This window comes from Pagrus major, chromosome 11 (genome assembly GCF_040436345.1).
Source record: "Pagrus major chromosome 11, Pma_NU_1.0".
Lineage (NCBI taxonomy): Eukaryota > Metazoa > Chordata > Actinopteri > Spariformes > Sparidae > Pagrus > Pagrus major.
In genome coordinates this window covers 28,803,447-28,819,264 of record NC_133225.1, presented here as the reverse complement: position 1 = coordinate 28,819,264, position 15,818 = coordinate 28,803,447, and the positions used below count along the sequence as shown (strand labels likewise).

At 41.4% G+C, this 15,818-nt stretch overlaps 1 protein-coding gene across 1 annotated transcript in view; it reads right to left on the bottom strand.

Annotated features, from left to right (window-relative positions):
- Positions 1–20: 20 nt before the first annotated feature.
- The window catches only part of bcar3 (BCAR3 adaptor protein, NSP family member), a 69,027-nt gene continuing 53,229 nt past the window's right edge, over positions 21–15,818 (bottom strand). Inside the window, exons 6-18 of the mRNA XM_073476482.1 lie at positions 10,174–10,302; positions 8,109–8,234; positions 7,525–7,641; positions 6,895–7,127; positions 5,958–6,058; positions 5,345–5,479; positions 4,171–4,395; positions 2,792–3,405; positions 2,588–2,703; positions 1,976–2,147; positions 1,317–1,428; positions 692–895; positions 21–596 (exon numbers count right to left, since the gene is read on the bottom strand). Of these exons, the coding sequence (XP_073332583.1) occupies positions 418–596; positions 692–895; positions 1,317–1,428; positions 1,976–2,147; positions 2,588–2,703; positions 2,792–3,405; positions 4,171–4,395; positions 5,345–5,479; positions 5,958–6,058; positions 6,895–7,127; positions 7,525–7,641; positions 8,109–8,234; positions 10,174–10,302 (2,463 nt within the window). The 3' untranslated portion in view covers positions 21–417. The remainder of the gene's footprint in view (positions 597–691; positions 896–1,316; positions 1,429–1,975; positions 2,148–2,587; positions 2,704–2,791; positions 3,406–4,170; positions 4,396–5,344; positions 5,480–5,957; positions 6,059–6,894; positions 7,128–7,524; positions 7,642–8,108; positions 8,235–10,173; positions 10,303–15,818) is intronic.

Sequence of the window (15,818 nt, the reverse complement as noted above, 5' to 3'; positions counted from 1 at the left end):
GGCATGCGCGGTTCAGCGTTTGTAATCGTTTTTGCCGTCTCATGTGTACAGAGATATTTTATGAAATTAAGGTTTTGTAGACAGGACTTTTTAACTGAGTGGAAAATATCCTTATTAGTTTGGACAAGGCCTTAGATAAGCTGAAAGTTGCAGGTTTATATTGTTTTACTGGACATTGATGCTATGAGCCCTGAACGAATGTTGAACTGAAGGAGAAAAAAAATACAGACTTCTCCTTTAACTGATATTGTGAAAAGATAAAAGAGCAGAGTCCGAGTGTGACGTCTGATTCTGAAAGCAGCTCGTCCTCCTTCCTCATTAGAGTTTGTTTCTCTCCGTCACAGCTGTCTTCTGATCCACGTGATGTTCTGCTGAAGTCCAGACCGTGTCAGGATGAGATTAGCTGCTCAGGTGAAGTCAGATTAAGGTTTGTGTTTTTGGCGGCGGCTCCAGTTTCCTTGACAACGCGGTGAGGATGAGGTTGAATTTGCTGTAGCGATCTGATTGGTTGACTGAAGCTCCGCGGCTCCCCCACAGCAGCCGCAGCTGAAAGTCTGTTTTGAACACCTCCAGCAGCTCGTCGTCGCACTGGAACTCTGAAGTAGAAACACATGAAACGACTTTAAGATCCTGAGAAACATTTACTGACGATGGAGAAAAAGACGATGAGAAGGAAGTTATTTGTCTGTACCTTGTAAGATCTTCTGTGCGTTGGCTGTGTAGCTTGGCGCACGGTGTGCGACGTCGCGTGCGGCCTCCAGGTGGCGCAGCATTATGTCACAGCCCTGATCGCTGGTCTCCCAGAGCTCCGCCCCCTCTGGAGAGACTGATGGACGCTCCATTAAAGTAAGGAGGGGCAGCAGGAGGGGGACGCAGATCACCGGAGGAGAGGACGCTGCAGGAGGAGGAGGAGGAGGAGGAGGAGGAGGGTGAGTGCATTTGGAGCAGAAAGGTTTTTTTTTAATATAAAATTTGATCTATAGGATCTGTTATAATTCTTATTTTATTAAGTTCAGTCCCTTTTTGGGATATCAGACTTTCCTCAGAGTAAGTCATCACCTCATTATCTGTGTGTGTGTGTGTGTGTGTGTGTGTAGATGTGTTTGAATGTGTGCGTGTGTGTGTGTGTGTGTAGGTGTGTTTGAATGTGTGTGTGTGTGTGTGTGTGTGTGTGTAGGTGTGTTTGAATGTGTGTGTGTGTGTGTGTGTGTGTAGGTGTGTTTGAATGTGTGTGTGTGTGTAGGTGTGTTTGAATGTGTGTGTGTGTGTGTGTGTGTGTGTGTGTAGGTGTGTTTGAATGTGTGTGTGTTCAGTACCTGTGCCCTCATACAGATTCTTGTAGAAAGGTTTGAGTGTTTTCTCGTAGCTGATGGCGGTCTGTGTGTAGTTCCTTCGTAGAGTCGTCCATGTTTCCTCCAAACGACTGATCTGCAGAGAGATCGACAGAAATCAACTCTAATCCACACAACTACCTTATTGAATGTCTAGGTAACTTTTCTGTCATCTATCATCTTTTCTGTCGCTAAGACTCTTTATTTTTCTGTTTTATAACCTGTCCAATGTTACTTTATTGTAAACTAATTACAGCGCTGTGGTGTCTCTACTTTTCAGATCGTTTACTACGAGCTGAGCCGAGTAGGAAACAGGTCTGTTTTAGCTCCACTTCAGTTACTTTATTATGTTTACAAGGTGCATCATTTGAAGGTAGGTTAGCTCAATTTATGTGAATCATTAACATTAAAACACCCTCTGCTCCTGTCGAGTGGACAGACTGGTAAACCAAACTCCAAAAGCAGGTGGTTTATACAAAGGCTCTTTTTGGATTTGCATCGATCTACAGGCACAATTGGCGCAAATGTCATTTACTCAGTAACATCATTAACTAACCTGTGATGAGGTGTGTGTGTGTGTGTGTGTGTGTGTGTGTGTGTGTGTGTGTGTGTGTGTGTGTGTGTGTGTGTGTGTGGTGTGTTACCTGTGGCAGGTCCAGAGCTTTCATCAGGGCTGTGAAAGCGAACAGGTCGCCCACCGTGTCCTTCAGCTCCAACGCCACCAGAATGATGCGGTTCAAGGTGGACGCCCGCTCCTCCACACTGCCCGTGCATCCCAGAATATCCACGGCAACGCCTATCGCCATGGTGTGGTGCCTGGGAGACGGAAGATAGGTTGATTATTAGCACCAGCCAATGGCAATTTAACGTCTGTGTCTGTTTCTAATCTGATCGTTTGGAGGCTGTCTGGTCACAGAACAGAAGTGACTCTCTGAATAGCGATTTATTCTCGTTACAGGACCGCCTCAAACCGGACAGTACCATGAATCAGCAGGTATGAGTCACCACTGAGGTCATCCCAAATTTTTGTTTTTGTGCAGGCTGGTGTATCAGCTGTGGTTGAATAAAGACATGTTAGAGGTCTGAAGAGCTGAAGGTTCCCAGGATTTCACAAGAAAAAACAAAAATTACAACATCTCTGTGAAACACAAATGTCTTTGCGACAGTGTTAGCAGCAGTGGAAACATTAGGAGAGGAGAATTGAAAAGTTGTCTATTTCCACTGTAAGTGGCAGTAAGACTGTGTGTGAAATTAACCTTTCCATCAGGTCCAGCCTCAGCTGTCGACCGTGCGGCAGCGTCACCAGCTCCAGACCGGAGGACACGCCCATCCGACCTTTAAGCTCTGGAGTCACTCCGAGTATCCTAGCAACCTGGAGGGGACAATGTTTACAAGAGGCTGTCAGTTACATTTAGTTGTTTTTATCTTCCTCTCTTATTCTCTGCTGTGTGTTTGTATACCTGGCAGTCGGCCATCAGCAGATGTCTGGCTATACTGTGGTGATTGTGGCTGAGCAGCAGCTCCTTCGCTCTCTTCAGCACCACCATCTCCAGCGGTTTGTTTTCCGGCGGCAGAAGTCGAGATCCGAACTCTGCTGGCCGGAACGTCGACTCCGTCTCTACGACTGGCCGCTGGAAACTGCTCCTCTCTTTCTCCCTCCACTTATCTTCCTCCTCCTCCTCTTCCTCGCTGGTGTTCTCTAAGGCGGCGATGGCGTGATGGTAGGAGCTTCTGTCCAGTCCTCTCCTCGCTCCTGCCTCCTTCACCCCCCCCATCTCCTCCCCCTCTCTCCTCAGTCTCTCCACATAGCTGCAGAGCGTAGGCTGAAGTCCGAGGATGTCATCTGGGAGGGAGTTTGGTGAATCTGATTCCTCCCACTCGAGCGGGCTGCAGGACCTCAGGTCTGCAGGGCTCGGCTGCAGGCGTTCAGTCCGTCCTGTTGCCTCTGAATCAAGACACGGAACCATATCAGCCGGTGAAACTACAGAGCTGGAGGAGCTGAGAGAGTCTGCAGGCAGGAGCTGATGCTGGAACTTCAGGGGTTTGACTGGAGGTACTGGAGGGCCTGTGGTGGCTGAGGAACAACAACCACATCCATTTACTTAAAGTCACAGTATTAATAGTTGCATACTTCTAACTGCTTAACTACTTTTATTTATTGGAGTGAGTGCATTCACAGATATTACTGCAAATGTGCCCCCAACAGTCCATATAATAATAATAATAATAATAATAATAATAATAATAATAATAATGATAATAATAATAATAATTGTACAGTAATTCAAATAGAATATGAGCACACAGATCAAGTAAAAGGAAATGTTTATGTTAATAAGGACAATTAGTACTACACAGGTTAATTCAACTGGGTTGAAAGCAGCTTGTAAACTTAATTAAAATGAAAAAGCCAAGGAACTTCAGTCTGAAGGTTTCGTTTAAACAGAGGTGGCAAAATAAAAATCTTGTCAAAATTCTGAATTAAGTATAACTTATTACTGTAATGAAGTTCAAATTGGAGCTTTATTAAATCGGAGTATTTTCTGCTACTTTATACTTCCACTCCACTCATTTTTTGGGCTGAGTGATATGGCCTTTGAATAGTATTATTTATTTATATCCATATTTTGAAATCTGCTCCAAAGCATCTACTTCATAGTTGCTGGGACTAGTGGGGTAATGATTTATTGATGTATAAAATGCTTCTGGTGAAGCTCTATGTGACATTATAAGTGCCCAGTAAAGAAAAACAGCCGAGTGCACCTCCAGGTACATGTTTAAATTTCTACTACTTTAAATAACATTTGATGTGAATTCATTTCATGAAAGACAAAGTTACCTCCACTGCTCCATGTAGAACCAGGAGATTCCCCACATGTGGAGTCTAGCGGGGTCACAGTTAGCCTGGGGGAGGTGGAGGAGGAGTCTGTGAGGCTGGAGGAGCTGGAGGGGAGAACCAGTGGCTGAAGGCAGGGGGAGCGAGGCAGTCGAGCCAGCGGCACCTTGCTGGGTTTGGGAGGCGGTTTAGGACACAGCTGGCTATCAGAGCCCCGGATGGCCTGGCCTGAAAACATATGAACAAAACTGTCATAAGACACACCTATGTACACCTTCCAAAGGAAAATGTTGCAGGGCGCCTTATACCAAACATCTGTAGTAGAATGTGTATTTTTAGCAGAGACGTTATGAGAGCTAAAGCATTTTGAACAGAAAGTCTGTTACATCAGAGATGGTGGTTGTATGGCACATATCCTGCCCCACCTCCCAAAAGCCAACCCTTTGCTTTATCACAGCCGAAGTTAAGGCTCTCCTCTCCATTCATTTAGACGGAGGTCTGGTCTTGTTAACCTGAAATAACTGCTGGGAGGCAAGATGGCTGCCGAGTGACTAGACTTGCCAAACAAGCCCTCACACGGCGGACAGTCTGCACTGGACAGTCCTTGTCAGAGGCTTTTTGGCTGAAATGTAGAATTGGCAGCGGCACATCGGTGAGAGAATCACTCAGATTGGATGTTCAGGTAATGGGATCAGTGCAGAAAAGAGGAAAGGGAGAAAGAACGGGACGCCCCCTGAGTCTGTTGCTGTAGTATCAGTGATTTTACACCTATGTGCCGGGGTTTCTCCTTATTCTTCTCCTTTGCCTCTTCACCGGTGCCATTTGCAACTTTCTATGAGACGTATTCTTGATTAGAAGCGGCCATGTTAGTAAGAATGGTGTCAAAAATGCTGCTTAATCATAACAGCGGTTTGTGTATCCCCAAAGAGGTATTTCCTTTCACACAGACAGTATCTTCACTAAAATATTGTGTTTTTATTGTGTGAATTTTCATAGAAATGTTATAAATACTCAGTTTAATACTATATTGTAGCCTGTATTTCTATATTATGGAGTTTAGAGAATATTAAGATCCAAGACAAAACTGACAGAATCGTGGGACTGAGAGAAAAAGATGCAATTACAAAGTCTAACTTGCACAAACCTCAGACAGATAAAGGCTCAGTGGTCTACTGACCTGCCAGAAGCTCTGCGGATCTCCGTGGGACAGAGGGGCTCAGCGCTGGCTCACTGCCCGTCCGAAAGACTGGAGACTTGGGGTTAGGACTCGGGAGCAGAGGGTCAGGAGGCTGCTGGGGCTGAGGTTTGGATCCTGAAGAGACGACAGTAGATAACAGAAAACAAAGAGGACAAGTAAAGGTTACAGAGAGAAGAGAGCAGAGTAAAGAAAAAAAGGTGTGCAACCCGAGAAGAACACATAAAACAATACACAAAAAGGAGAAGACAAGAGGAACGGGCAGAAACCACATTTTTCTTTTTAGATTTTAATTTAAAAAAAAAAAGTCTTCAGTGTTCTTCAAACAGAGAAGCCTTGTATATAGCAGTTCAAAATAATTACCCTGCTGCCTGTGTGCCAGGAGTGATACATAATGAATCACACAAAGCGGTACACACCTTAGAACAAATCAAGTTTTGTGTAGAACAACTTGCTACCTTAGTTTTACACCTCCAAACACCTGGCCAACCACTGCATAATATGGGATTAGATTTTTGGATAGTTGTAAAAATGAGCATTTCCCTCATTAGAAAAGGGTTTCAGGAGCTGTTACAAGAATCTCACATTCACTGACCGAGAGGCAGGTAGCTTTCTGATTGGTGCGCCTTAAGCGGGCGTCGTCTCTCTTGGACCTGATTGAGACTCGCTGGTTGGCTGCCGCAGCGATCCTTCATCCTGAGTAAAAAGAGAGGACGGAAACTTAACATCGACAAATATATTGAAGATACAAAAATGCATAAAGGAGAAAAAAAAAATCAAACCTGTTACAAATAGTAATCAAAATGTTAAGACTGAAAGAATAAAAAGTACCAAAGAAAGAAGCCCTCTGCAGACCAGGACTTTTCTCAGTTTTTATTCTCCTTTATCTTACAAAGCCTCTTCTCCTTCCCTCTTTTCTTCTCTGTCTCTTTTGTTCTGGTCCACTCTGGACCACATATTTATCCTTCCTCGCTCCCGCTCTGTCTCTTTACCCCGACAGATATGGACTCCATACATTATGCTCCATGTGCAGCATGAAATTACACACGTCTGTTCTTGAAGCAGAAAAGTCATACACCATGTCTTTATTTATAGAGGCCTTAATGTTACATATGGAACATATCTGTATATACTGCACAGCCTACTGCCTGGATGATGAATGTTAACAGCTCGAGGCTACATGTTAAAAGCTTAAAAGCAGGAAGGGATTAAAAGGTGATTTAAGTCTTTCAGAGTGCGAGAGAAACAGAAACAAAGAGAGAGGCTGACTGAGTAAAGGTGAGTCTCCATCATTTTAATTATAGCAGACAGCATGTTATTTGGTCTGTGGCCCACTCACCACTTTCAGTAATAGGCTTGTGTCGCTTAGAACTAAAAAATACAACAGGTCTTTGTCAAATCTAACAAATTACACATACTCAATATGTGATTGTCTAGAAACAACAAACACACACATTACTCCGGCCACTGAGGAATATTGGTGCTTTTGCGTCATACAGTGTGTTTGTGTGGGTTTCTAGTTGTGTACCAACCTGAGCTGGCTGCCTCGGCCCACGCCGTTGTCCCGGCAGTGTGTGCTGTCATGCGCACCACGTGTGTTGTCATGTGTGTGTCCGTTGGTAATGTTGAGGCTGAGGCGTTTCTGACTGCGCCTCTCCTGCGCCATCAGCCGATCTCGATGATTGTTGGACAGCCCGTACTTTTCTTCCAAGCAGCGTAGTGGCAGCGCTCTGTTAATTGGCTGGAAGATGATGGCTCCGACCACCTTAGAGGCACAGGTAGAAGAAGAGATGAAACAAACCATAATAAAGTATTATCTGGGGACCTGTGATGGTGTGAATCTGCCACATCTGTAATTTGTAAGGTATAAATTCAACTATAAACTGTATTAATAATGTGGCTACTGAAGAACAGATGCTCCACTTCTACAACATTGATGTTAAGCAATGCAAATTGGAATTATTAAACATTGCCAGTAGAATAAAGGATATAACACTTACAAATTGTGTACTTGCTGAGTTAAGGAACAAATTAACATCAGCTAGGAATGCATTTTGGATGGCATTTGACATACAGTCCAACAGCAGAGGAAGGCCACTAATGAAACTATGAAGATGATTTTCATAAAAAATAAACAAACATAAAAATCTGACTGAACCCACCTGGGAGACAGGTTTTCTGTTGCCGACATAGTATCGGATAAGTGCAGGGACATTGTCAAACCCTTCCCTTTCCAGCCGGTACTCGACTCTGGTGTAGGCTTCATTCAACATCACTACCTGAAGGAGAAAGTTGTTCATCAGTAATCAAATGATAGTTCTGATATCACCATGTTGGTGTTGTTCCTACAACATTGACATTAGTATTGCTCCAGGACCGTCATTGACCAATCATGTTAGTCTAATGTCATAGCCATAGTTATCCTTTCCAACATGCGAGTAACGTTGTAAAAGGAGTCTCTTGGTACCCAAACCATGATATCGTTACACTGGTACAAGCTGCACTTTCTCACTTCTCCTTGACATTGAGTTGACAGACACACACACACACACACACACACAACTTTTCCAAGGCCTAATCTAAAGAGAAAAAAAATAATGTTTCTAAAAGAAAGTGTGATATTTTCTGTTGCTGTTCTTTGCTACTAGCCCAGAAAAGTTGTTTCTTAATAGCATAAAGCCTTCTTATATTCATTTTAATAAATGAAAAAATGATTTGATGTCTATGAATTCACACATGGTCTTACCTTCTTGTTGATTTTAAAGTGCTGTGCTGCATTTCGCCATTGGGAGGTCAGAACATAACTTCCTGGACTGGACAGCGAATCACGGATCAGGAAATCCCCGTCACGCTGCACCAAGTTTTCTGCAACCTGGAACAATAGAGAGGATTATATATGGGCGCACACACACACACACACACACACACACACACACACACACACACACACACACACACACACACACACACACACACACACAGGCACATCGTGTTTGTTTATAGTCCAAACATTTAATTAAATGGAATAATGGTTGGCTGTTACACTGCTACCTTCTTTATGAGCTCAGTGCTGTCTGGTTTGCAGCAGTTACGTAAGACATGAAGATATTTAAAGCCTCAACCTTTTACAGTATTTATCCAGCTAGAAGATCATCGGATAGATTTACATTCATGTTTTATCATTTATCCATGTATAATTTATTCATTTTAAACCCATATAGATGGTACGAGAAAAAAGGGAGATTTTATAATTTATACTTTGGGTCAGTGAGTTTCATCCATCTATCTGTTGTGTAATGTCACAAGATTTGGTCCAGAAAAAACCTAGTAAATCGACCTTGAGCTTAAACAATTGGTCGATTAATTAACTAATCAAAAAACGATTGTCGTGAATGATTCATTGTTTTTTCTTTTTTAAAAGCAAAACATTTGTTGCGTTTCAGATTCTAAAATGTGAAAATGTTCAGCTTACATGTGGTATTAATCTCAATATATTTGGGTTTTGGACTGTTGGTTAGATTAGATGTCGGACTGATCAGATCCAATATCAGATCAGTGGCTGCCGCTACTGACCCAATTCATGTAACGGATAATGTGCTGAGGCCACTGATCCAAGTACAGAACCAGATTCCACAGTCTGATTGATTGATAGTCAATCTCCTATTGCACCGTTTGAATTTCTCTTATTGCTTTTGAATTCATGCATCAAAATCTACTTATTAGCAGTTGCTAATGCATGCTAAGCACTTTTTTTGTTTTTCAAAACATTAAATGAGTTGCCAAAGCGAATTGTTCTCCCACACCTGATGTAAGTGAATCCTGCCTGATGTACAGCTCAAATAAATTGCTTTGGAATACATTTAAACGTTATGCAATTCTGTATATTTTTTGCTGTTTTAATTAACAAAAGTGATGTCTGCTACAGCCTCATATAACCTTACACATAATACAAACAAGATTCAAGAAAAAATAACTCTTAACAGTATCAGTATTGGTATCGGCAGATGGATCAGGAGTACATCATAATGTGTATTCTCACTATTACTACTGATATCTTGTAGGCAAAAAAAAAGGACAAAATTAACAATCGATGATGAAAATGATCTTTAGCTGCAGCCCTCCATAAAAACGTTAAATCTTAAACAAGTCTAACCGCAAAACTAATGAACTTTTAGTAGTTACAAACAGGAATAGATTATAAATATTAGGTTAAACAAAGCACTCACTTCACTGAATCAATGCACAGTTAAACATAAGGCCATGTGACGCCATGAGGATCAAATGAATCTGAATGTTGTTGAGAGGTTAAATAATGAAATAAGCTAATGGTTTTTTATTTTGTATGTATCACACTTGTGTTACATTTACTGCCTCTCCTCTCTGTCTTTCTCTCTCACACACAGGCGCACACACTCTCACACAGTGACAGACTTTAATTAAGCAAGTGTTTGTATAGTATATAATGGTAGTTTAGTTTAGCTAAAGGAAGCAGCTTATTAAAAATGATTACATCTCAGAGCTGGCGTTTAGAGGGAACACACAGTCTCTCTCTCTGTCTCCCACACACACACACATGTGCACACACACGCACACAACACAGAAAGAGCTTTTTACACACTGACCTTACATATAACCTCAGCTACGCTGCTGAGGCCACTATTTAAGCTGTAATCTTTCTGTAAGCTGTGTGTGTGCAGTATGGCAGTCTAATAATAGGTGATCTGGTTCAACAAGTTTTTAACCAGGCTTTTAAAGGGAGGGACTCATGACTCAGATTTATGTGTGTGTGTGGGAACACTTGTGTGCGTTACCTGTCTTGGTATTGCTCCGTGGTACCACGCGTGGCTTCTCGGCTCCTCGCAGTCCATCTTTAGCTCTTCCTCCAGCTCTCTGTGAAGTTTCTCTGACGGACAGTCCAGGATGAACTGGTCTCTGGAGAACTGTGATAAAAATGATACAAAAACAAGAGTTTAATACTGTGCCTGACCGACACCAGTGTCTTCATTTATGACAGCAAACTTCCTATACAAACCATTTTGCGGAGTCATTGAGGTGTAGCAGACTCTTCAACCACAAGAGTGACAATAATCATAAAAGTTACAACAGTTCCTGATTCCCTTAAACAAACAGGGATGAGGTCAAAGCTCAAAGGCACGGCTATTACAAATATTATCCTTCCAGAGTGACCATTGTAAATTAAAAAATGAAAGTACACATCAGGGTTGATGTCACTGCTTGAGGAAATGAAGCCTTTGGTGTGCTTCTTTATGATGTAGCACAGTGGTTTCCAACCTTCTGTTTTGTCTAAATAGGCAAAATTATCTAGTTGGTTTTTTTTAACAATTACAACACATTTATAATGTTATGATGAAAATGACATCTATGAACAAAAAGTACTTTTTTGTAGCGTTTTTGTCTATACTCAGATTTATCTTGCAACCCTTTGCGGTGCCCCAACCCTCAGGTTCTCCCCTCACTGACCACAGAGGAGCGACAACTAAACCGCAGCACTTTCAGATCTCAGTCACAAAGCTAATGCTAAAGCTACAGCTCATGTAGCATACTCTATCACGTGTATTTTTTTTATGATACCTCGCCATATAACTTCTGTGTATCATGCATTTATTAGAACTGAGGCTTCTACAACTGCTACCACTTCCACTACTACTACTACCAGTAACAGTAAACAATAGTAATAATAGTTCCATTTTTAACACAGATTCAATTAAAAATAAAATCTCAAATTGCTCCAATATATAATCAAAGTTGACACATTTAAAAACATGATAAGACACAATATATTTTACATAAAACAGGACATAAGGGCTTGATCGATTGAAAAGCTTTTTTAAGTGCCAACAACAGAAACAAAAACCCTTCCTAAACAAGGAGCCACAAGACTTTTTTGGACAAAATGAAGTTGAAGAAAGTAAGTTTTAGTTATGTAGCCTAAAATTAATTATTTGCCTTGTAGGACTTCAAACATCACATCACTTCAAACAACATCTTTCAAGACTTTAATAAAACTACATTGATTGAAGGTCATTTAAAACAAGGAAAGTTACGAAGTGAGGCACTGTGGCTGATGATGGAGAGAACCAGACAGGTGTATCTTATCCACACTGACAGATGAAATCATTGATCTCTTAGTTAAATCCAAAAAGCAAATGCAGACAGTTTATAAAAAGGAAAAAAGTGAAGGACAGACAGATCTGCTAACAACCTGACAGGATGCAGAGTCAGCACAAGCACCTGCATACCTTTAACACACACACACCCCCCCTCACACCTAAACACACACACTTACATGACAGCTGCTGGGTCTCTGCATCGCTCCCTCTTTCTCCATTCCTTAAATACACACTTCATAGCAAACACACACAAACTTAGGTTTTTATCGCTTTCAAACACACACAGCTTCTTTTCTCTGACTTCCTCTGAAGCAACATGCTCACTCACACACAAACACACACACACACACACACACTGTCTCTCTCTTTCTCTCTCTCACTGTCCCCTGTGATTTTCCTCTCTTGGCTTTTCACCTGGTGCCTCCTAATGTGATGTCATCAAACAGACACCACCCAACTGCCCGGACCTGCCTTCATACACACCCTCACCTGATGTACGCACACGCACATACACACACACGCATACACACACATGCACACACACACACACACACACACACACACTTATATGACGCAGACACTTCTCTGAACTTTCCCTGGAAGTTGACAGGTGAAACTTTTAGCTTAAGTTAGCTGCTAAAATCAGCTGCTCAGTGTAAAAAGACCTTTAAAAAGTGTCTGAGGACAGTGAATGTTAAAGCCTTGAAGACTCTCATGATCAACAGGGAAGAACTCTCTGAAGAACACTTTGATCCAAACCTGCATGGTCTGACTGGTTTGACAGACTGAGCTTACAGTGAGCTACAAGAGTACTTGCATTTACACACACACACACACACACACACACACACACACACACACACACACACACACACACACACACACACACAGGCACATACACACACACACACACAAACACACACACACACACACACAGGCACACTTATATGGAATTATTGAGCCATGAAAATGAAATTTGAAATATGTCTATAAGCGTCCCCATGAAACTGAAACCTTATGCATCCTTTCATCTCTATACTGCTTGTTCTCTCTCTAAAGTCATTAGAATAGACCCTTGTGCCCTCAGCCTCCATGTCTCCATACATGACAGGAAATCAGCGCATCCTATTACAGCTCATACACAGAAAACAACAGAGCAGAACACAACAGGCTCTGTGTCCTAATGCACAGGCACTGATTTTGTTTGTTTCTGGTTCGAAACAGAAACACCAACCAGTGCAGACATGTGTCGTATGACTGTGTGCGTGTGTGTTTGTGTGCGTGTGTTCGTGCAGCAGTGGAAAGTACTCGGGGCGGTAGAATTGACCTGTCATTGATTTTACTGTATAGAAATTAGATGCTATGTACAATATCATTGCCAAGTAGTTCGGCCATATTAAAAATCTGTTTTTTTCTACTTTAAACAAACGACTTGATGGATAAAAACTATCTATTATCTCTGATTCTCTGATGAATGCACTAATTGTATGTCGCTTTGGTTGAAACTGTCAGCTAAATGACAATGAAAATCTGAATTAAATTATGTTTGTTGTCCTCTTGCTCAGACATTGATCCCCTTTCATTTTATGAATTCTTCAATGGCTTCTGCGCCTCTGTAATCTTATGGCCATAGTATTATCTGTTCATTTATTTATTGCATTTAATCTGGAGAACGGAATATAAAAGAAAATTCCCTTTGCAGCAGGAAACAGAATAAAATTTGATGTGTAAAATCCAAGTGAAGTTATGAAAAATTGGGTTTTGTAGGGAAAAATAAACAGAAACGTTTGGCACTTGATTCCCAATCTTTTATCTTACATTTTTTCTATTATCATTCAGCTTTTTACCACTTCACTTTACCCACTTGGGTAATCATGCAGATTGATATCTATACAAGAACATATTGCATCAGTGTCTCCCTTCTATTGCTAAATATCACTGTCTGGAACACGTTAATATCAATTATGTATCATTTTAGGCCGAGGGAGGCAAAAGATAAAGGTAGATGTACTTAAAAGTTTAGAAGGGGAAGATATGGAGGTTGCATCACCATTATAAGTTTCACTTTTTGTTTTGTTTATCTTCATTTCTTTTCATTTTGTGTCACACAGCAGTCTAGCTGCAGCACGTTACACACATTAGCGCACTACCTGTGCAGCATGTTTTTCCTGTTGTACCGGCATTACAGAACTAATTAAACTGTAGAACTGAAAACATAGGAGCTGGCAGCTGTATTAACTTCAGTTTATTTGGCTTGTGCTGGAGCTCTAGTAAACTAAAGATGCAATAATAAATGTTTTGCTATCATTGATTTAGCCATGTCTGTGATTACATTCATCACAACAGTCACAATAAAATGCTTTTATGCAACCACACTGCCAACAGGAGCTGTGGAGAACAGGGATGCATGGAAGGAGGGATGAAGAGACATGTAAAAGGAGGGAGGGAATGGATTGTGTACATAAGGAAGGATGAGCAGAAGAGTGGAAGGGAACAGAGAGGGAGGACAAAGGGGTGGAGGGCGAGAGATGGAAGCAGAGGACTCGGAGGGAGAAATAAGAAGAGATGGAGATGGATGATGGGAGTGTTTTTTTATAGGCTGGCCTTTAATAAGACCCTGCAATATGATGTCATCGTCAGAGAGCAGCTGCATTTATATGTACAGTACCACCCTGTGAACATGGACCACAACACAGCAGTAGCAGTACAGAGGACTGCACTGACCTGCCTGACTTTCCAACATCCTTGTTTCCTTTCCTCCCTCACTTCTCCTCCTCTTCTTTTCTCAGCACTTACAATTTAAACAAGTTTATAGCTTCCTGATCGAGTCATAAAATCGGACACCTTCATAAGACGGTGAGCGATGGTGAAATATCTACCGTGACTCTGAGCACGAGTTGTTGAACCAGTTGTTTATCTATGATCGCTGTGATGCCAAGAAGACAGTTTCCCTTTGATACTGACTGACAGAATGACTCATAGAATGAAGACAACTCAGGTGTGGAGGTTGAGTAGTAGGCCTAGTCCACAAGTACACGGGTATTTTTGAAAATGGGGTTTTAAAACAAATAAAATCTGTCCAGACACGTTTTTAGCACCATTTTATAAATAATCTTCATCTTAAAAGGTGCAATATGTAAGAAATGGCCACCTCTCAAATTCATACTACAAACAACTAGAGTAGGGTTGTACCGATCCGATCACCTGACTCGGAAATCGGGGCCGATCACGCCACTGAAGACTCGATCGGGACTCGGACGTTACGACCCGATCAGAGATCGGTTTTATATATATTTATTTAGTCATTATTTGTATTAGATTGTTGATATATGGGCTATTGGTGATTCAAAATAAAAAAAAATAAAATGAGTATTTACTACCACCGTTTACGACATGCGCATGCGCAGAAGACCAGCACGCCAGTTTGTTTTGAAGCGGAGTGGCGAGTTGTGGCGCACCATGTCTGCTGTGTGGAAGTATTTTAAAGTGAGTGACGAGAACGATGCAGTTGCAAACTGTCAGATATGTAAATTTGGGATATCGAGGGGTGGTAAGGACAAAGCTTCGTTTAATACCACAAACTTAATTCGACACTTGAAAAACAAACACCTGGCTCATTTGTTTTATTTTATATTGTATTTATTTTTATTCTAGCACTTTAAGTTAAGATGCTGTTTGTTTTAATATGAGACTATTGAGTCTAAGTTGCACTACGTTCTAATGTGAAGAGTATTTTTTCTGTTTTGACTGGAGAATGTTCAAGCACTGCTTGCATGCAAAATTGTGTATGATGTGTTGTGTATGTTACTTATTAAAATATAATAAAAAATAAGGGACACCTTGGATAGTTTTCTTCGATCTTTTTAATTTTTTAAATGTATTATAAGAGTATCGGATCGGGACTCGGTATCGGCAGATACTCAAAAATCAAAGGACTCGGACTCGTATCGGGGGCAAAAAACCCTGATCGGAGCATCCCTAAACTAGAGGGCAGCATATTCCCAGAGCAACTGCTAACTGCTGCTAACTGTAGCTGCCGTTAGCTAGTTTGCTCATTTAGCTAACAGCTAGCCATCCGAACTTAGAGCTTACAGTGGTATTTTGAAATGAGACGCTAATTTCAGTAGATATCTGCAACACAACCCATAGACGTCTTCAATGTATCGTCAAAACTCTTATTTTTTCACTATCTGTAGATAATTTTGTTAATTTGGGCTATGATGTTTTATTCATACAATTCTAACATACTGCACCTTTAAACCACGTATTCCATGACCATTCACGTACACTGGGCATGTGCGAGCCAGTGTAAACAGTAAGCAGAT